Source organism: Phascolarctos cinereus, unplaced genomic scaffold (assembly GCF_003287225.1).
Source record: "Phascolarctos cinereus isolate Bilbo 61053 unplaced genomic scaffold, phaCin_HiC Scaffold_726;HRSCAF=1367, whole genome shotgun sequence".
Taxonomy (NCBI): Eukaryota; Metazoa; Chordata; class Mammalia; order Diprotodontia; family Phascolarctidae; genus Phascolarctos; species Phascolarctos cinereus.
The window spans coordinates 357,048,904-357,069,759 of NW_027556098.1; the positions used below are offsets into that span (position 1 = coordinate 357,048,904).

The 20,856-nt window shown below is 44.3% G+C and overlaps 2 protein-coding genes across 2 annotated transcripts in view; one reads left to right on the forward strand and one right to left on the reverse strand.

Moving 5' to 3' along the window:
• The window catches only part of TFAP2E (transcription factor AP-2 epsilon), a 41,095-nt gene extending 34,424 nt beyond the window's left edge, over positions 1–6,671 (forward strand). The window contains 1 exon segment of the mRNA XM_020983697.2: positions 5,939–6,671. Coding sequence (XP_020839356.2) covers positions 5,939–6,227 — 289 coding nt within the window. The 3' untranslated portion in view covers positions 6,228–6,671.
• A 12,162-nt stretch (positions 6,672–18,833) lies between these two features.
• The window catches only part of PSMB2 (proteasome 20S subunit beta 2), a 33,925-nt gene continuing 31,902 nt past the window's right edge, over positions 18,834–20,856 (reverse strand). Inside the window, exon 6 of the mRNA XM_020983694.2 lies at positions 18,834–19,070. Within this exon, the coding sequence (XP_020839353.1) occupies positions 18,963–19,070 (108 nt within the window). The 3' untranslated portion in view covers positions 18,834–18,962. The remainder of the gene's footprint in view (positions 19,071–20,856) is intronic.

The window sequence follows — 20,856 nt, forward strand, 5'->3', positions numbered from 1 at the left end:
TTTTTATCCTTAACTGGTCCTATCCTAGTTCTCATTTCCTTCCACCAAGATTTTCACAGTACTCTCCTAACTGGTCTTCCTGACATCAGCCATTTCCCCTCCAATCTATCTTATACATAAGGGCCAAGTGTCCAGTTTTTGCCATATTCATTGTTTGTAATATAAAGTCAAAACTCCTTAACCTGGAATTCAAGGACCTATCTCTACAATACGGTCCCTTCCTTACCTCTTCACCATGATCTTTCATTATTCTTCTAAATGAACCCTCTACTACAGGCAAACTGATTTCCTCATTGTCTCCTTGTGGTTTCTGATCTCTATGACTTTGTTAATTTTTTTTGTTTGTTTGTTTGGATTGCCCTACCTCTCTCTGGGCCTCTGCCTTTTAAAATCCTACCCATCAATGAACCACCAAACATTTATTAAGCACCTTCTTTGTACAAGACACTGAGAATACAGAGACCAAAATGATACAGTTCCTGCCCTGAAGGAGTGTACATTCTAACAGGGGAGACAACATACATATATATACAGGTATACACAAAACACATATAAAGCAGATGCAAGGTAACCTTGGAGGGGAAGGTGCCAGAAGTTTGGGAGAGGATGAAATGGCCACCAAGAAAGGCCTTATATAGAAGATTGAACTTGAACTAAGTTTGAAGGAAACCAGAAACTCCAAGAGGCAGAGGTGAGGGGGGAGAATATTCCAAGTATGGGGGAAACACAGTGCAAAGGCTGTGTGGTAAGGGAAAAGGACTGTCATGGGTGGTGATCAACAGAAGGTCATTATGGTTAGAGCAGAGCATGCATGCAAGGGAGTAAGGTATAAGAAGGCTGGAAAGGTAGGATGAGTCAGGTTATAAAAAACTTTAAATAGTAAATTGAATTTATATTTGATCCTGGAGATAATAGGAGTCACTGAATTTATTGAGTAAGTGGAAGAGGTAACACGGTTACACTTGTACTTTAGGAAAATCGCTTTAGTGAATGTGTGGAGGCTGGGGAAGAAACTGGAGGCAAGGACACCAATGAAAAGGCTATTATCATAGTCTCATGCAAGGAGTGATGAGAGCCTGAACTATGGTGCTGGATATGGGATTGGAGAGAAGGGGATGTCTATGAGAGATGTCATAGACATGGAGACATGTGGGATCTAAGAGTTGAGGATTTTGACAGCGAGGTTGTAAACCTTGGTGACTGGAAGGATGGTCATGCCCTCAATATTAATAGGGAAGTTTGGAAGAAAGATGGGTTTTAGGGAAAAGGGAGTCAATTCTGTTTCTAGGTTAAGATGCCTCAGGCATATCGAGCTTGATATCAGAATCATAAGATTTCAGAGTCTGAAGGGACCAATCCATAAACAAAAGGAATCCCTATAATAATGCACCCATGGGGTGGTCATCCAACTTTTGTGTGAAGACCTCAGAGGAAGACGAATGTTCCACACCTTGAGGAAGCACATTCTACTTTTAAACAGCTCATATTGTTGGGATGCTTTTTCTGACCCTCCAGTTTAATATGCCTCTTTTCAATGTCTACCTATTGCTCCCGATTCGGTTCTAAACAGAATGAGTCTAATCCTTCCTCCATGTGACAGCCTTCAAATACTCAAAGTCAGTTATCCTATCCTGCCAAGTCTTCTTTGCTCCAGGGTAACCATAGTCAAGTCATGGACTCAAGTCCTTTTACCATTCTGGTTGTCCTCCTCTGGACATTCTCCATCTTATCAACGTCTTTCTTAAATTGCAGCCCCTAGAACATAGTAATCCAGATGAGGTCTGACCAGAGCAGGGTACAGTTGGATCATCACCTTACAATGACCCTCTTTTTAAAAATTAATTAATTAATTGATTGATTTTTTTTTATTAAGGCAATTGGGGTTAAGTGACTTGCCCAGGGTCACACAGCTAGTAAGTGTCAAGTGTTTGGTCTGAGGTCAGATTTGAACTCAGGTCCTCCTGACTTCAGGGCCGGTGCTCGATCCACTGCGCCACCTAGCTGTCCCCACAATGACCCTCTTAATGCAGCCCAAGGTTGCATTAGAGTTTTTGGCCGCCACATCATATTGCAGACTCATATTGAGCTTGTGGTCCACTAAAATCCTCAGATCTTTTTCAGTACCACTGTTATCTCTCCATACTTACCCATTGTATATTTGTGAAGGTGATTTTTTTTTTGTATGTAAGTACAAGACTTTACATTTATCACTAAATTCCATCTTATTAGATTCCATCTAATACTCCAGCCTGTCGAGATTCTTTTGGACCTTCAATCTGGCATCCAGTATATTAGTTATACCTCTGGCTTTGTACCATCTTCAAATTTTATGAGCATATATCATCAATGTCTTTATCCAAGTCACTGACAATGTTAACTAGGCCAAGGCTAAGCCCAGATCCCTGAGGTGCTCCACTAGAAACCTCCTGCCACATGGATATTGAACCATTAACACTTGGAGTACTGTAATTCAACCAGCTCTGAATCCATCTGATTATGTCTCCATCTTCTCTGCAAGGATAGCATGAGATACTTTATAAATAGCAAACCATATCCAGAGCATTCTCTTCTCTTCATCTACTAGTTTAGTTATTCCATCAATAAGGGAAATGAAATCACACTGTCAAGATCTGTTCTTGATGAAGCCTTTTGGAATCACTGCTTTCCTTTTTAGATGTTTGTTGACCCTCTGTTCTAGAATTTTCTCAGAAAATCAGGTCAAACTGTTCTATGGTTTGTAGACTCTATTATCTTTTTTGAAAATTGAGATGTCTAATTGGCAACTGGTAATAAAGGAATGAGGCTCAGGAGAGACACTAGGGCTGGATACTTAGATCTGGGAGTAATATGACTAGGGATAGGGACTGGAACTGCAATTTCACTAGCATAAGAAACTCCTAATACCAATACAAATCGGCCTTTTCTCTGCAATTTATAGTCTTGTAGAATTGCCCTTAACACCGAGACAGATTAAATGATTTGCCTAGGGTCACATTATGTCAGTAGTGAGACTTAAACTCTGGTCTTCCTGGCTCTGAGGTCTCTTTGAAGCATCTGTAGAGACATGATAATTTATCTTATGGGAGCTGACCACCAAATGAGAGAGTGTAAAGGCCCAGCTCAAATCTTATCTTTTCCATGAAACCTTCCCCTACTACCCAGATGAAGTAGAATCATGGAGTGTCAGAGATGGAAGGGACCTTAGAGATCATGGAAGCCAAATTTTATAGAGGAGGAAACTGAGGTCCAAAGAGAAGCGGGGATAAAAAAATACACAAGAAAAATAAAGAAAGTAAAGAAAAAGTGTACTTCAATCTGCATTCAGACTCCATCAGTTCTTTCTCTGGAGGTGGATAGCATTTTTCGTCATGAGTCCTTTGGGACTGTCTTGGATCACTGTATTGCTGGGAATAGCTAAATCATTCACAGTTGATCATCATACAATATTGCTGTTACTATATACAATGTTCCTTTTGAAATTTTATTTTAAACTTTTTGTATGCCTTTTTTAAATATGACCTTCATTTCCCAAAATAGCTTTCCCCTCTTCTTTATCCAGAGTCAAGTCAAATCAAGAGGCATTTAAGTGCCTGCTATGTATTGGGCACTCTGCTAAGTTCTAGGGATACAAAGAAAGGCAAAAAAAAAAAAGCAGTCCCCGCCCTTGACAAGCTCACAATCTAATGGAAAGAGACAACATGCAAATTTTTAGGTACAATAAATGGTTTAGACAATAAATTGGAGTTAAATCAACAGAGGAAAGGTATTAAGGGAGAAATCAGGAAAGGCTTCTTGCAGAAGGTGGGTTTTTAGTAGAGACCTGAAGGAAGCCAGAGAAGTCAAGAGGTAGATGTGAGGAAGGAATTCCAGACATAGGGGACAACCAATGAAAATGTTTGGAGTTGAGGGAATGGCATGTATGAGGAACAGTAAAGAGGCCATAGAGTATATAGATGGCAGTAAGTCATATGAAGACCGGAAAGGTAGGAAGGGACAGGGTTATGAAGAGTTTTAAATTTAAGCTAAACAGAGGATTTTATATTTGATCAGAAAGGTAAGGGGGATGGTCTAACCTTAACTTTAGGAAGATTACTCTGGTGGCTGAATGGAGGATGGGCTAATTAGGGAGAGACTTGTGGCAGGGAGATCCACCAACAGGCTTTGGAGTGGTCCAGGCATGAAGTGACAGGGGTTTGCATCACAGTGGTGGCAGTACCGGAGGAAAGAAAAGGGCATATTTGAGAGATGTGAAGGTTGAGACAAGAGGAGTTGGGGAGAGGAGGCAATGAGATAAAGAGTCTAGGAGGGCATTGAGGTTGTGAGCCCAGATGACAGAGAGGATGGTGTTGCCCTCAACAATAGTCAAAAAATGAATAAATTGGCCACACATGCTTGCTTCATTCCACACCTGTCATCCCCTACCTGTCTTTGTCTGCTGAGCGAGGTGGGGGTGGAGGGGGTGTAATGCTTCAATCCATTGGTTGCTCTTTTCATCAGAGTTTTAATGTCATTCAAAGCTGTTTTCCTCAAATCATTGTGGTCATTGTATTAGATGGTTCTTCTGGCTCTGGTTATTTTATTCTGCACCAATTCATACAAGTTCTTCCCAGGTTTTTCTGAATCCTTCATATTTGTTGGCTTTTGAGGTGCATTAAGGTTAAATCCTTCCTATCCAGGAGGCCTTGGGCAAGGTTTTTGTACTTCACACTGAGATCTGCATCAGCAAAGAGTTTCCTCACTGGGAGTTCCCTACATGGATGAAATCACAGATCCAGTGTAAAAAAAGAATACAACAATATTCCATGGTATTCCTATGTCACAATTTGTTCATCTATTCCCCAATTAATGGTTATTTACTTTGTTTCTAGTTCTTTGTTGTCATAAAAAATGCTGTTATAAATATTCTCCATATGGGAACTTCTGTCTTTCAGCTCCTTGGAGTTGTGGTATTTTTAATATCTCAGCTCCCCCTTACACCATTAATCACGTTCTGTGAGGGTGTGGCCAGAATATGCCTTTTTTGTCCATCTTTACCCTAAAATCTTGCATAAAGTAGCTGCTCGCCCATTGCACCTGCTAATGACCATAGTACTCAGGTCTATAGAATCTAAACAGCCATGGATGCTATCTCCTTCCCTTGTCCTTCCCACCTCTCTCACCCCTGTTGCCCCAACAGTTCCCAAGTGATAGGGCAATAGCTGATCTCCATTAGAAGAGGCATGGTGAATAGTAAAGGAACAGCTATTAAGCACCTACTATGTGCCAGGCACTTGGCCCTTTACAAATATTACCTCATTTGTTCCTCACAACAACCCTAGGAGGTAGGTGCTATTATTATGCCCATTTTCCAGTTGAGGAAACTGAGGGAGACAGCGGTTAAGTGACTTGTTCAGTGTCACACATCTAGGAAGTGTCTGAAGCTAGATTTGAATTCAGGTTTTCCTAATTCCAGGCCCAGCATTCTATCCACTGCTCCACCTAGCTGCCTCCAGGAGTCAGGAGAGCTGAGTTAGAATCCCAGTTCTGATATTTATTAGCTAGGTAGGACCAGATTGTAGAAAGCTTTGAATGCCATACTGAGTCTTGCGTTTAACCCATTGGTAACAGGGAACCCCTGAAGAGATCAGGGAGTGACTGGGTCAGAATTATGCACATCATTTAATGTTTCTTAGTCTAAAAAGGGGATACTCATAACTCACCTAACTCATGGGGGTATATGGAGGGCTTTGTAAACCTTATATATGTATATGCATGTATGCATGTGTATGTATGCACATGTATACATACATGTGTATACATGTGTACACACACATATTATAAAAGGTTCCCATCCTGTTCTCTTGAACCCTTTCCTTTCTCCCCGCAATTCCATTAGGACCTCTCTTGTACCACCCTCTTTTACTAACTAACCTTGGATATCCCCCTCCTCCCCTGCCAGGCAAATCTGTAAGGAGTTCTCAGACCTGATGGCACAGGACCGCTCCCCACTGGGCAATAGCCGACCCTCTCTCATTCTGGAGCCTGGAGTACAGAGCTGCCTCACTCATTTCAGCCTCATCACCCATGGCTTTGGGGGCCCAGCCATTTGTGCTGCGCTCACAGCCTTCCAGAACTACCTGGTTGAGTCACTCAAAGGACTCGACAAAATGTTCCTGAGCAGCTCAGGCAACGGGCACCCAGCTGGAGACTCAAAAGCATCAGAAAAGGATGTGAAACACCGGAAATAATCTGCCCTGGCCTCCTGCCTCTTGCTTCCACTCTCCTCTTCCTCCTGGAGCTGTCCCGAAGCTTGGGAAAGGAGGCCCAATCTCCTGAGTTTTGGGAGTGGGGGGTGGGTAAAGAAGGGGAAAAAAAAAAGGCAGTCTGACTGTTGGGTCATCCTGGAGCACAGGCCGGAAAAATTCTTTGTTTGCTTTCAAAGGCAGTGATTGGGGGGAAAAAGGACAAAGGAGATGAGGAAAATAAGGAACGGTCTGCAGGAATCAGGAGTACAGGGAGGGTGTTGGGGGGCTAGGCAGCTCCTCACTCCCTCTGTAGATTGATTCATTTTGAAGCTGGTGACCCAGTCATCCTACATCACACGTGCAATGTTCTGGCTTCTCTATTCCTCTCTCTGTGGAAGGGGGCTTAGAGAATGCCAGGGATGAGAAGGTTTCTGAGGGAGCCTCACTTTGTGGGGATAGGGGTGGGGAAGGGGCTTCATAGGGCAAGGGGTGGGGGGAGGGTGGTGACTGGGATGGGGGAGGATCCAGAGTTCCAGATGAGAGTGGGAATCCTTTGTCTGGCTGAAACTGGGGTGTTGTGGGTTGGTGGGGGACTAAGGGGATTGTTGAGAGACATTCAGCCTCCCTCACCACACAGAGGGGGGGCCCTGCTCGGCATAGGAAATATCCAGCTTAGCTGATGACCAGCGATCAGGGATGGATGGGAGAGAGTTGGGTGTTGTTCAAGGATTGGCTCTTCGACCCTCTTCCCCTCTCCCATTCCTCCAGGAGAGTGGTGGATACGAAAAACAGGCACTACCAAGTTCCTCAATAACCCTTCTTTCCACCCCCACCCCCACCCCCAAGATGGGAAGGACCCAAGGGAGAGAAGAGCTATTGAAAAAACACAGAGCAGAAGCAGCACTTGAGTCCAGGCCAAACTCCATGGCCCTGTCGCCATCTGTATGTATTTATTTATGTTGTAATTAAATCAGAATGAGTCAAAGTGTCCAGTGCAAGTTATTTATATTGGGTTGAATTGGGAATTCTGATTTGGTTTGGTTTCCTTCCTATTCGGCAAAGAGTCTGTCCAAGGGACCTCTGGGCCAATGGACACGGGAGGGAAGGGGGAGTAGTTCTATCCCTGGGAACCTCTGGCTTGGCAGGATGGCAGCTGAGATATTACCGCCTCTGCCATCACGTTGTGGTCGAGGCCTTCCAGCACTACACTGACTCTTGTTTCTCTGGATCCTGAAATAGATGTGTTCTCAAACCACCAAGATGTCCTCTTAATAAAATCTTTTGATTGGCCAAGCAGCCCTCCCTGTCCTTCTTCAGGCTAAGGGCTAGGGGTGAGGGTAGGGATGGGATGGGTTGTCAATGGGAAGGTAATTATAAGGTGATGGTGAGGGGCTCTGCCAATGCTAGAGGAATCAGCTGGAGGAAAGCTGAAAGGCAGTGTGGTACAATGGACAACATGCTGGGTACAGAGGCAGGAAGCCCTGGGCTCAAATCCTGCCTCTGACATCAGTTTTCTGCCTATTGGCAAGTCACTTGACCTTTCTGTTTCCTCACCTATAAAATGGGTATGCTAATGAGACCTGTTTTGTGACCCAAATGAGATAATGTGGATGTAAGGGGCCTTGTGAACTTTAAAGCACTTTATGAGTGCAGGTTATCATTAAAGTTGCTTGGATTTTAGAATAGAATAAGCATGTATGGGACAGCTAGGTGGCACAGTGGATAGAGCGCTGGGTCTAGAGTCAGGACAACCTGAGTTCAAATCCAACCTCAGACACCAGCCATGTGACCCTGGACAAGTCATTTAACCCTGTTTGCCTCAGTTTCCTCATCTGTCAAATGAGCTGGAGAAGGAAATGGCAAACCACTCCAATATCTGTGCCAAGAAAACCCCAAATGGGGTCATGAAGAGACAAGACTGAAATGACTGAAGAACAACTATGCAAATATAGACCAAATTCATTGGTCTAGGGAATTTCCATGGGAGGGAACTCCTTGCCAATGCAGGTTAGCACCTTCTCTGCAATTTAAAGCCATAGAGAGGTGCCCAGACCAGTGGGACAGAGGCTATTAAATCGTACATAGGGATCCCTATGGACTATACATATTGACTAAGGTTTTTTTTTTTGTAAATTTAAAAATTTTAAACCTAAATGCAAAATAAGAGAAGAAAAAAGAAATAAACTTAAATACTAAAACAAATACAAAATAAGAAGAGAAAAAAATTGCCATGTGCACAGCAAAACATGAGAGGATTCAAAATATAGAGCAATAAATTTGTTTCAAGAAAGCCTATATAATAAATACTATGCATTGCGTTCAGAGCCGTCCATCTTTTCTTCCTTGTAGGGTTTATTTTGTTCTCTGCTGTGTACTTTTTACTTTATTCTTCCCCCCCCCCAAAAAAAAGGCTACAATTATGCCTGGAGATAGATAGATAGATAGATAGATAGATAGATAGATAGATAGATAGATAGATATATGTGTATGTGTGTGTGTGTGCGTGCATGTATACATACACATTCACATATATATACATATACATACATACACTTACACATACATGATTAAGTTTTCAAATGTAATATTTATGTCTTATTGTATATTTATTTTGTTAACTATTTCCTGATTACATTTTAATCTGGTTCAGATTGTACTTGGGAAGGTTTGGGGTTGAATGCACTTATGTTTGACACCTCTGGCCTAGAGCACTGAGAGGTTAAGGGACATGTCTAGGGTCACACAGTCAGTATGTCATACATACTGGGACTTGAATACAGGTATTCCTGACCTTCCTGACCTTTAAGGCTATCTCTGTACACACTATGCCATGCTGCCTTTCCCATCCACAAATAGAACAAATTATTATTTTTCCACTTCATAGCTCTCCCCCCAAAAAATATTAAAAAGCATGAGAACATCAATGCCTTATTGAGAGAGATGGCTGGAAAGTGTATTTTTTTTTCTGCACAGATGGTCCTGTCTCCTCCAGTCAGGAGGGGAAAGGCTTAGGAAACCGTGGCCTCATCTTGCAAGGCTAAGAATCTAGGGAGGGGCGGCCTAGCACAGAAAAGTCAAACTGAGGAGCCTCTGGAGGGCAAGCTTATGACCAAAGCCCAGTGAGGGGAAGGTTGACTCTGCTTGATTTTTTTTAGCCATATGTGGCTGGCATATAGGCTGGGCCATCCAACTTGGACAGCAGAGATCAGTCAGCCCCCTGATACCTCCTGCCTGTGGGACTTGAGTCTAACAGGGGTGGGGAACCAGTGGCCTCAAGGCCATATGTGGCCCTCTAGGTCCTCAAGTGGGGCCCTTTGACTGAATCCAAACTTCACAGGAAGAAATCCCCTTAATAAAAGGATTTATTCTGTAAAACTTGGACTCAGTCAAAAGGTTGCACCCAAAGACCTAGAAGGTCACATGTAGCCTAGAGGCCGTAGGTTCCTCACCCCTGGACTCTAACCCTTCACTGGACTTCAGGTTGACCAAGGAAATTGCCAAGGTTCACTCATTCCTTAAGTCTTCTAATCTTCTGTTTGAGATTAGCCTTAAACTTTTCACCAGTTGGAAGAAGCAGAGACTGACCTTGACTTTGACAGCCTCTTCCATTCTTGACAACCCTAGTAGTGAATTTTCTGCTATTGAATGAGGTCCACCCCCAGGCTGAGGTGCCCAGGGAAATGGCTCCAAGTGGCAGGGGACTTCTGGAAGGCCCTGGCTCAAGATATTCCACCAATGGGAAAATTAGGCAAGGATAAGAAGCCAGGCTATGGATGGCATGGATTTGCATGTGTCAGTGTCTTGGGGCTCTCATTCCTTTCGCTTTTGCTCCATCTTTATCTATTCTCCCAATCTACCATGCCCCAGAGACATTTTATTCCATGCTGCAAGTTGCTAGTGGGCAGCAATCCTGTTTTTTACCTTGTTCTGTGTGTTTTATCCCCTATCAACATATACATAAAAAATGGCTCTAAATCCAAATCATTCTGGAAAGTAATTTGGAACCATGTTAGCTTCGTGCCCTTACCCTGCAGCATTGAGTCCAATGCCCAGGGCCAACCTCCTGAAGATGTTAAGTACATTTAAAGTAAAGTGCCAAGCAGTTTTCATGCCAAGGAAACATCCAGAAAAAGCAAAGGGGACCCAAGAAGGACAGGACCAAGTACTACTAGCACTCTTTCCTTCTCTCCTCCTCTCTCCCTCCCCCTTCTCCCTCTCCCTCTCTTTTTCCCTCCTGTCTCTCTCTCTCTCTCTCTCTCTCTCTCTCTCTCTCTCTCTCTCTCTCTCTCTCTCTCTCTCTCTCTCCCTTCCTCTCCCTGTCTGTCTGTCTTTATGTCTCTCATCTCTATCAGTCTCTCCTCCTCTCTCCCCCCCTTCTCCCTCTCCCTCTCTTTTTCCCTCCTGTCTCTCTCTCTCTCTCTCTCTCTCTCTCTCTCTCTCTCTCTCTCTCTCTCTCTCTCTCTCTCTCTCTCCCTTCCTCTCCCTCTCTGTCTGTCTTTATGTCTCTCATCTCTATCAGTCTCTCCTCCTCTCTCCCTCCCCCTTCTCCCTCTCCCTCTCTTTTTCCCTCCTGTCTCTCTCTCTCTCTCTCTCTCTCTCTCTCTCTCTCTCTCTCTCTCTCTCTCTCTCTCTCTCTCTCTCTCTCTCCCTTCCTCTCCCTCTCTGTCTGTCTTTATGTCTCTCATCTCTATCAGTCTCTCCTCCTCTCTCCCTCCCCCTTCTCCCTCTCCCTCTCTCTTTTTCCCTCCTATCCCCCCCCCCCCAATCCTGGCCTCCAACAAGCAGCAAGAGGTTTTGCACTCTTCCTTCGACAGCTGGGTTGAGTTAGAAAACATGAATAACCTTATTGGATAACGACCTAACGGCACATTATCACGGAACCAAACCGCTTAAAATGTCACTTTGCATTTACAAGACTGCTCCCGGTTTGAACTGTGAGTATTGCTGGGGAGAAGAAAATCTTGCTCCTCCCCAGGAAGGCCAAGAAAGGGGCTCAGATTCAGAGGAAAGTGGTTTTTTGTCTGTTTCATTTAGAAAATGAGGGAAACCTTAACAGGACTGGGGGGGGGAGTCAAGATACTGAGGAGAAGATATTGGCGGATATTGGCACAGCTGGGCTCTGTGGAGTAGAGTCAGATCTTGGCTAACGAGCTTTGAAGGTTTAGTCTAGCAAAGATGGTACCCAGTGATAAGACCCAGACCAGCTTTGTAGCTAGAGTTCTAGTAGAATCATGGTGAAAAGACCCAGAGCATCTCAACCACTTTGACCAGGACTATCCTTGATGTATGATGAGTCCCTATCTCCTACGCCAACATTGTAGGAACTGGAAAGGTCCTCAGAGGTCATTTGATATAACCCCATAATGATGCAGGGTTTCTAAGAGGGAAAAAGACCACATGTGGGGCCCTGGAAGCTGAAGCTCTTTGTTCTCGCTGGGGGGGAATCCCCATTTGTTACAAGAGGGCTCAGAGGTAATGGTGATACCTCTAGAGCAGGGGTTCTTGACCTGGGGACCACAGACCTAGATTTCAGAGTATCCATGAACTTGCATGAGACAGAAATTACATCTTTCTTTTCACTAACTTCAAATTGAAATTTAGCATTACCTTTAATTAGGAATTATTAGCCATACCTGTGACTCCATCACTAATAGAAATCACATATATGTTTGTATCCAGTGCTCAGCACAGCACCTGGCACGTGTTGTTCAGTCATTTTTCAGTCATATCTGATTCTTCATGACCCCACTTGGGGTTTTCTTGGTAGAGATACTGCAGTGGTTTGCCATTTCCTTCTCCAGCTTTACAGATCAGGAAACTGAGTAAAAGAGTTAAGTGACTTGCCCAGAGTGACACAGCTAGTAAGTGGCAGAGGTCGGATTTGAGCTAACAAAGATGAGTCTTCCTGACTTCAGGACCCGGGGCACTCTATCCACTATGCCACCTTGCTGCCCTCCTGCCACACAGAAGACACTTAATAGATGTTTATTGAACTGAATATCAAATTAGTTGTTGCAAATTGTTTTGAAATACTGTTTATATTCATTTCTACTTTGAAATTAACAATGTAGATCACACATACTCAACTTTCTTGCTCTGGACTGTATTTCAATATAATTGGTTTCCCTTGTAATCCTATTTATTTCATGTATTTAAAAACATTACTCTGAGAAGGGGTTCATAGGCTTCAACAGACCACCATAGGAATCCATGACAGAAAAGTTAAGAAGTCCCAGTCTAAAGCTATAATGAGGGAGTCAGGCTTCTCACAAATTCCCTCTGGCCTGAAGTCTGTCCCCTGGCTCCATCTTCGGCTTAGCTATAATCGAGCAGCGACACGGAACCAGCGAGCCACCACAGAGTGTCATCAGGATTTGGCCAAGCTGTCTTTGGTATACTTCCTACGTCACCCATGCGGATTCAACCCAAGATTCCTGCACAGCACAAAGCCAACCTAGGATCACAGAACGTCGTGCTAGAAAGCGATTTGGGAGACCACAGAGTTAAAACTCCCTTATTTTACAGATGAGAAAACCGAGGCCTATAGACGGAGCAAATGGCTTTCCTGAGCTTTTACAGGCAGTAAGTGGCACAGCCACGCTTTAAACCCAGGTCCTCCACATCTAAATCTCATTTCCATTCTGTTGTGTCCTAAGTGTTTCCTTGGTCACAGAATTTCAAAGTTGGAAAGGCCCTCCCTAGCCACATACTCCAACCCACGTCTGACAAAGAATCTTTTCTACATGTATCCAGAGAATCCTCTACATATACCCAACAAGGGGCCACACAGCCCTTGCTCTGAGACCTCCAATGAGGGGGAGCCCACCCCTCCACTTCTGCAGTGTGCTTATCAGAAGTTTTTTTTCTTTTATCAAGTCTGAATTTACTTCTTTGTAACTTCCACACTTTCAGTTTTGCTCTGGGGCCACGCAGAACAAAGCTGATTGTTTCACGTGATGGTTCTTCATGAAGACAGCCATCATTACGCTTCCTCTCCCCCTCCACTTCTCTCCTCCGACCCCACCCCACCCCCAATCTCCTCTCTGGTCTAAACATCTCTAGTTTCTTTAACAAATCCTCACATAACAAGAATCTGAGACCCATCAGCATCCTGGTTACTCCTCCCTGCACACTTTCAATTTATTAATAAACTTTTCCTTCTGATCTTACCTTCGATCTACTCTGTGTATATCTTGGATATGCTTAGTTATATACATGTGAGCTTCTTGAGGGCGGGGCTGCCTCCATCTTTATACCTCTGCAGTGCCTTATACATAATAAGTTCTTTTTTTTTTCTTTTAGGCAATTGGGGTTAAGTGACTTGCCCAGGGTCACACAGCTAGTGAGTGTCAAGTGTTTGGTCTGAGGTCAGATTTTAACTCAGGTCCTCCTGACTTCAGGGCCAGTGCTCTATCCACTGCGCCACCTAGCTGCCCCAATAATAAGTTCTTAATAAATGTCTTTGGGGCAGCTAGGTGGTACAGCGGTTAGTGAGCCGGGCCTGGAGTCAGGAAGTTGTCGTTAAATAGTTTTTCAGTTGTGCCGGACTCTCTGTGACTCCATTTTCTTGGGTGGTTTTCTTGGCAGAGATACTGGAGTGGTCTGCCATTTTCTTCTCCAGCTCATTTTACAGATGAGGAAACTGAGGCAAACAAGGTTAAGTGACTTGCCCAGGGTCACACTGCTAGTAAGTGCCTGAGGCCAGATTTGAACTCAGGAAGATGAATCTTCCTGACTCCAGGCCTAGCACTCTATCCACTGTCCCACCTAGCTGCCCTGTAGAGTCAGAAAGACGTGAGTTCAAATCTAGTCCCAGACACTCACTAGCTGTATCACCCTGCGTAAGTCGCTCACCCTGTTTGCTTCAGTTTCCTCATCTGTAAAATGAGCTGAAGAAGAAAATGGCAAACCACTCCTGTATCTTTTTCCAAGAAAGCCCCAAATGTGGTCACAAAGAGCTGGACACAACTGAACAAAAAATGTCTTTTGAATTTCTAAAATGTGGTTCCCAGGACTGAACACAATACTTTAGACATGGCCTCATTCCTGGACAGTACTGTCTACTGTCACATTACTTTTGGGTGTCCCATCACACTATTGACTCATGTTGAGCCTTGCGGTATACTAAACAGCCCAGATCCTTTTCTGACAGCCTTGTCTAGCTATGCTCCCCTACATGTACTTGTGGAATTGCTTTTTAACCCAAGTGTGCTACTTTGCATTGATTCCTTTTAAACATAATCTTATTAGATTTGGCCCAGTGTTCTAGCCCTGCTGCACTCAGAATCCTGACCCGCCTCCAGCACATTAGCCATCCTGCCTGGCTTTGTGCCACCTGTAGATTTGATAAACATGCCATCTATGCCTGCATTCACGAAAATGAATCAAGAAAACAAAGCGCAGGTCTTCCGACATTGGACTGTGGTCCTATCAGTTACCTACCCACCAAAGGTCCTCAGGAAGGGACCGTCTTCAGCCAGGAAATCGAAAAAATGAGAACAGGGTCTTGTTAAGTCCTTGGGCCTGAGGCTTGGCTAATAAGACATATGGTCAGGATTATTAGCTGGAGCGGAGGCAACAGCTCACTGTGGATATTGGAACAACACAGAAAGACTTTAAAAGGGTCATGGCATTTTCTTTTTTTCTTGATGATTTTTTTTTTTCTGGGGGAAATTTTTATTCTTTTTCAGCCCCTGATTTACTTGGTTTGGCTTTAATGAAAAATAGGTGGTGATTTATAAGTGTAGATGGCTGTTTTTTTCTGCACATCTGGTGGCCTCAAATTAAAATTCATGCATTTAGACAGCTACAACTGCTCATCATGACTTTTAAATCACTGGGAATTCAGGCTTTTAGAAGGCAGCAGTGTGGTACTGTGGAGAGAGCCCTGGACTGGAAGTTAGGAGGCCTGGGTTCTAGTCCCTGTTCTAACACCAAGTGATGTTGGGTAAGCCACTTCCTTTCCCCTGGCCCTCTGTTTTCTCCTCTGAAAATGGAGGGGCTGGTAGACGATCTGAGTAATGACTTGCAGCTCAACATTCAAGGTACTACATATGAAGATACAAGATACTAGAATGAAGTCTTCTGTAAGGCTATGTACATAGATGATATATCAGAATAGAATCCCTCTCCCCCTTTTCTAAAGAGAAAAGTATTGGGGGGGAGGGGAGAAGGGGAGCATGAAAATATAACCCTTTAAAAACCTCAGTAGACCCTAAAGAGGCAAGGGCAGCCTCCTCGAAGCTCTGGCACCAATAGCAACGTTACTATTAAATAAGGCAGCAAAAGATTAGGCAGCAGGTCACGAAAGGCTTCTGGAAATGATCCTAATTCTCCTTTGTGGATTTTGCTTTCCTTACAGAAAGAACTTAGTTATGAGTTTGTAGAGGACCAGCAGGCAAGCTCAAGAAGAGGAGGGGACTTGATACTCTGCTCTTCCAAGGGTCCGCGAGCTGTACCAGTGGCCAGATTTACTAGCACCTTTGAACCAGGAGGAGTTTTCAGTGTCCTTCAGAGAGCAGCTTTGTGTTGGCAGTTCAGACATCCCGGTTTCCTTCTTTCTTCCCAGAAGGTGCCAAGATGTTGGTTCCTGGTAAACCTCCAGTATCTCTTCATCAGCTGGCCCTGGTGTTCTCTCTCTACCCTGAGGCTAAACAGATGCTCCCCACTCCAACCTACCTCCAACCCAGAGGTCTGGGAAGGGATAAATTGTTTTCTGTTTATTAATCACCTGTAAGCAGATGGGAGCCAATAGGAAGCCCATCAGGAGTAGAATCTTTGGTAAGGAATCAAGGCGTATTAAAGGGACAGTGTAGTCCCCACACCTTCTGACTTCGCTTGAGTCAACTGCCGAATCTACTTTCCATCTCCAAGGAGGCAGCATGGTGTAGCAGTGGGGAAAGTGGGGAGAACAAAACACCACCACCAGACTTGGAAGTCAGATCTGGATTCTAGTCCTGTGACTGTGACCTTGGACAAGTCACTTAATTTCTTGGATCTCAGTTTCCCCTCTATAAAATGAGAAGTTGGACAGATGACTCCCCAGCTCTAATATTGTGAGACTGTTAGAACTATTGGGAATAGTCTTAGCATCACAGGATTGAGAGCTGGGAAGGACCTAGAAGTGACCCAGAAACTCAGTTCTCCCACTTGCTACCTAAATGACCTTGGACAAGTCACTGTCTCTGGACCCAAAATGGGGGCTGTTGTGGTGGACTTAGATGACTTCTAAGATTTCTTCTGTCTCAAAACCTATGATCCATTAAACCTTAGAATATTCATCTAGTTCCTTTCCTTCCAACTATTTTAAAATGATGTTACACACTCAAAGAATTCAGGTGACTTTTCACACAGGCAGTAAGCACTGTAGCAGAATTGCAACAGAAACTTGAACCCAAATCTTGACTCAAGTCCAGGTCTCCTTCCATTAAACCAAGCTTTCCCTCCTTTGACAGGGACTTATGAAGTACTAACAGTCTGTTTGAAACCCCAACTCCTGGATGGAAGAGCTACATTCCTTTAAAAAAAAAATTATGCAAAACCAATTGGGAACAAAACATTGGAGAAGCTCAGCCTGCCAAACCAAACAGTATTTGTCTAAGCAAACACCTTTATTTAGGTTGCAAGTGTATTCAAAATGGATACTTTGTTTCCACCCTTTTAGAAGAATAAAGATCCACTTTGGGATTCTATTGATCTCCGGGAGGATTCTTGGAGAAGCTTTTAAAGCCACAGGGGCTGTTCCTTCCAGCAAGCTCTGCTCTCCTACTCCTCTCCCCACCACTTCCCAGGCCTAACCTTTGGCCTGGAAAATCTCTGGAGTGGGTATCTCTCTGAGATGGCAAAAGAATAGATGGTTCAAGTGTCTCCCAAAAACACGTTTTGTAGGCAGACCTGGGTCTTGCCTGGGACTCTCTACCAGACTTAGGAAACTGGCAGGTGTAATTAAGTGACTCGGGTTACTGTATTAATCATAACTAGGAGCCCGCAGAGTGAAGGAACCAACATCATAGTGGTGGTAGTGGTGGTAGTGTAGTAGTAGTAGTAGCAGTAGTAGCTACTAGCATTTCCATGGCACTTTCAGGTTTGCAAAACACTTAACATTTCATTTTATCTTCACCACAACGCTGAAAAGAGGTGCTATTATTATTCCCATTGTACAGATGAGAAACTGAGGCAGAGTTAAGTGACTTGCCCAGGGTCACACAGCTAGTAAGTGTCTGAGGCCAGATTTGAACTCAGGAAGATGAGTCTTCCTGACTGCAGGCCTGGCACTCTGTGCACTATGGCGCCACCCAGCTGCCCTACTGAGTCTACCTAGCTTCATCTTATTCCAAAAGGCAGCACACTCTCCCATTAAACCATGCTGACTTTATGATCATCAAGAGACATGGTGTGGTCACGTGACAGAATGTACATTTGGGGGCCATGGTCCCACACAGACATTTTGGGGCCCCTTCAGGACCTTTTCTTTTGCCAAGCAGAAAGTGTCTCATTAAAAATGATTCTGTGCTAGGAGAAGAAGGATGGAAGAGACCCAGTAGGGCTAAATTTGTGGCAGCCTGGGCTTTGCTTAGTGAGGTCCTTGCTTAATAAGAAGGCCTGTTAGAAAAACACTGAAAGACTTGCATGAAACATCTGAGAGTGAAACAAGCAGAACTAAGAGAATGTTGGATACACAAATAGCAATATTGTTCGAAGACTAAATGTGAATGACTAAGCGAGTCTGACTTGTATGAATACTCAAATCAACTACAAAGGACTACAAAGGACCACTTCCAGAGAAAAGAGTTGATACAGGGAACTATGTATTGATTAGTTTCACATATATATCCATGTCAAATGTTGGCCTTCTCTAGTGTGAGGCTGGGAGGGAGGGAGGAACGGAGGGATGGAAACAGCTTGGAACCCAAATGTAACCAAAAAAAAAAAAGGCATGTAAGCAACTTAAATGAACTTAAGCAAAACGAAGTAAGCAGAACTGGAAAAACGATATGTATGATGACTACAATAGTGGTCACAGGAAGAACAACAAAACAAAACAGAATTCTGTGAAATCATAATGACCTAGCTTGGTCCCAAAGCGATCTGAGAAGACACCTAATTCCCCAGCCCTCCAGTGCAAAGTTTAGGGACGAGAAGAGTGGAGCCCTACATATTTCTGACTTTTACAAAATGTTTGCTAGTTCTGCTGATTCATCCCCCCCTCCCCTTTTTTATTAAAAGTGGTTGAAGGAGGGGCAGCTAGGTGGTGCAGTGGATACAGCACTGGCCCTGGAGTCAGAAGGACCCAAGTTCAAATCCCACCTCAGACACATGACACTAGCTGTGTGATCCTAGGTAAGTCACTTAACCCTGACTGCCTCACCCCCCACCCCCCCACAGTAGTTGGAGGGAGGGAGGAGTGTCATATTAAAACAAAAAACATCAATAAAAATTTCTTCAAAAAAAAAGGAGCACAATAAAGGAGTACACTGAGCAGAAGAGATGGGAGTCGAAAACTCAACTGAATTACCCTCAAGGAAAAGGGACCATTCACTAAGTTTGATGGCAGAACACATCTTCCCTGAGGGAAGGGTCCAATCAAACTGAAAGAAAGGAAGAGCCCAATTTGTCAAGATCCAGCTTTATTGGTATCTAGTTCTCTGTGAATTTCAGAAGTGTAGAAAACAACTGTAAAGGAGCCAGTCACAAAAAGGTGAGCTGGCCAGTGGGATCAGTTTTGGGGATGGTGGTGGGTTAGGAGCTCCTCTTGGAAGGCAGGATGGTGTCCAGCTCATGGATGCCATCTTTGTCGATGATCCGGACGCTGAAGGATGGTAGGTTCAGGATGAAGCGCTTCTGGAGCTGCGGAAGAGACAAAGACCTTGACGACAAGCTCCATGCTGAGGCCAGAGGCCAGGAAGGCTGAGCAGTGTGCATGCCATCTAACAAGAGCCAGGGGATGCGGCTGGATGCCTGACCCAAAAGAAGCAAGAAAGCCCCAATCCTTCTGCCCTCCAACATACTGTCCCAGCCAGTTCCCAAGAGTTCCCTGGCCTGAGAGGCTCAGTTGGGAACACAAAGAGTGGGGTCTGGTCTCAAAGGGGTATGAGAACTTAGATTTGTTAAACCACTCAGCCTGTAGTACACAAATCTTCCTTACATTGTAGAAAATCTGTCTTGAACTAATATCTAATAAAAGAAAAAGCAGGCCAGGGGCCAAGGCAGTGCTCTTTCCAGGTCTCATTAGCCAACCTCCTAAAGCAAACTGAGAGCAAGTTCCTCCTTCCCACCTCAAACCCTCTCTCTCTCCCAACTCCCTTCTCCAATTCAGGTCAATGTGTCAGCAGGAATCATCTCTGCTTTCTAACAAGCATTTCTGTGTGAGAGAAAATTGCAAGGGGATCATCGTGGTCTGCACATTTCAAAGCAGATTTTGCTGCTATCCCAGCTGGGGACAACTGAGGAAAGGAGCTGGAGGAAATCACTGCTCCTGTGTGTCCTTCCTGGCATCCCCCTTTCCATAACCCTCCTCATGTGAGGAAGGAAGCTTCCCAGGCTTCCTTTAGGATGCTGCCATCCGCCCTGTTCAAACCTTCACACCTTGAGACCCCCAACTCCAGAGGAGCAAGAGAAGCACTCAAGACAAACACGCTCCCAGAGGCCTCCTCTATGGCTGAGCACCACACCCTAATCTCCACTTCACCAAAAGCCTGAGGTCAAGTGCCAGCCTCACACCGGGCACTGTGGAGCTTGGGTGGACAGTCTTTGTGAGCATCAGCAAACAAAGCAGCTCAGTAGCACATGGGAAGATTCTAAGTGTTCCCTTAAAGCTACCTCTGCACCCCCCAGCTGCCCTAGCCTCTCAGCTGACTCGATCAGGAAAGTATGAAAGAGAGTGTGTTCTCAGATGCTACTCCAGTAGGGAGATTGACAAACAAGGGGGGAGGGGGAGCAGAGGAAGCTGCTGCAATGGAGTGAATGCAACAGGCTTCTGGGAGATGATAAACTAACATTCTCTGCACACACGCCCTCCCACCCAGCTCTCCTACTAGTCAGACCATGGCGTGCTCTGTCCCTCATTCCAAGCTTGGGCAAAGAAAATTATGAAAGTTAACATACTGAGAAGCCTAAAGTGGTTGTTTTCTCCAGAAAGAGAGACAGCCAGTCTTCCATTTTTAGACTGTCATGTGCAACCCTGGGATGAGGGGCAATAAAGAGAAACCTTTCCCTCACCAGCTCAATGACCAAATGTTCTGAACATCCATCTCCACTTTGGCCCTTTCCTTTGAACGTAGACTTTAGACTTGTCTACACTCCCTACTGAAGGAATTTATTTTATCTACACTCCATAACGAAGGAAACCTATTTAAGAAATCACTCACACCTAACGGCTACCATTGATAGAGCACTTTAAGGTCTGTAAAGTGCTTGATAGAATTTACCTCATTTGACTGATGTATGTTTTTTAAAGAGGTCAAATCTGAGGGTCACAGTAGATACAAAGCTTAAAAAAGTGCCATACGCAGCTGGCTGCACCAATAGGATGTCAAGTTTAGAAGAGTCAGCAGTGAGGAAAAGCAATTAAGCTGAAGAGTTTACTTTGGGGAGGATGTGAACCATGCTAGCAAAGATAACAAGGTTGCTACCC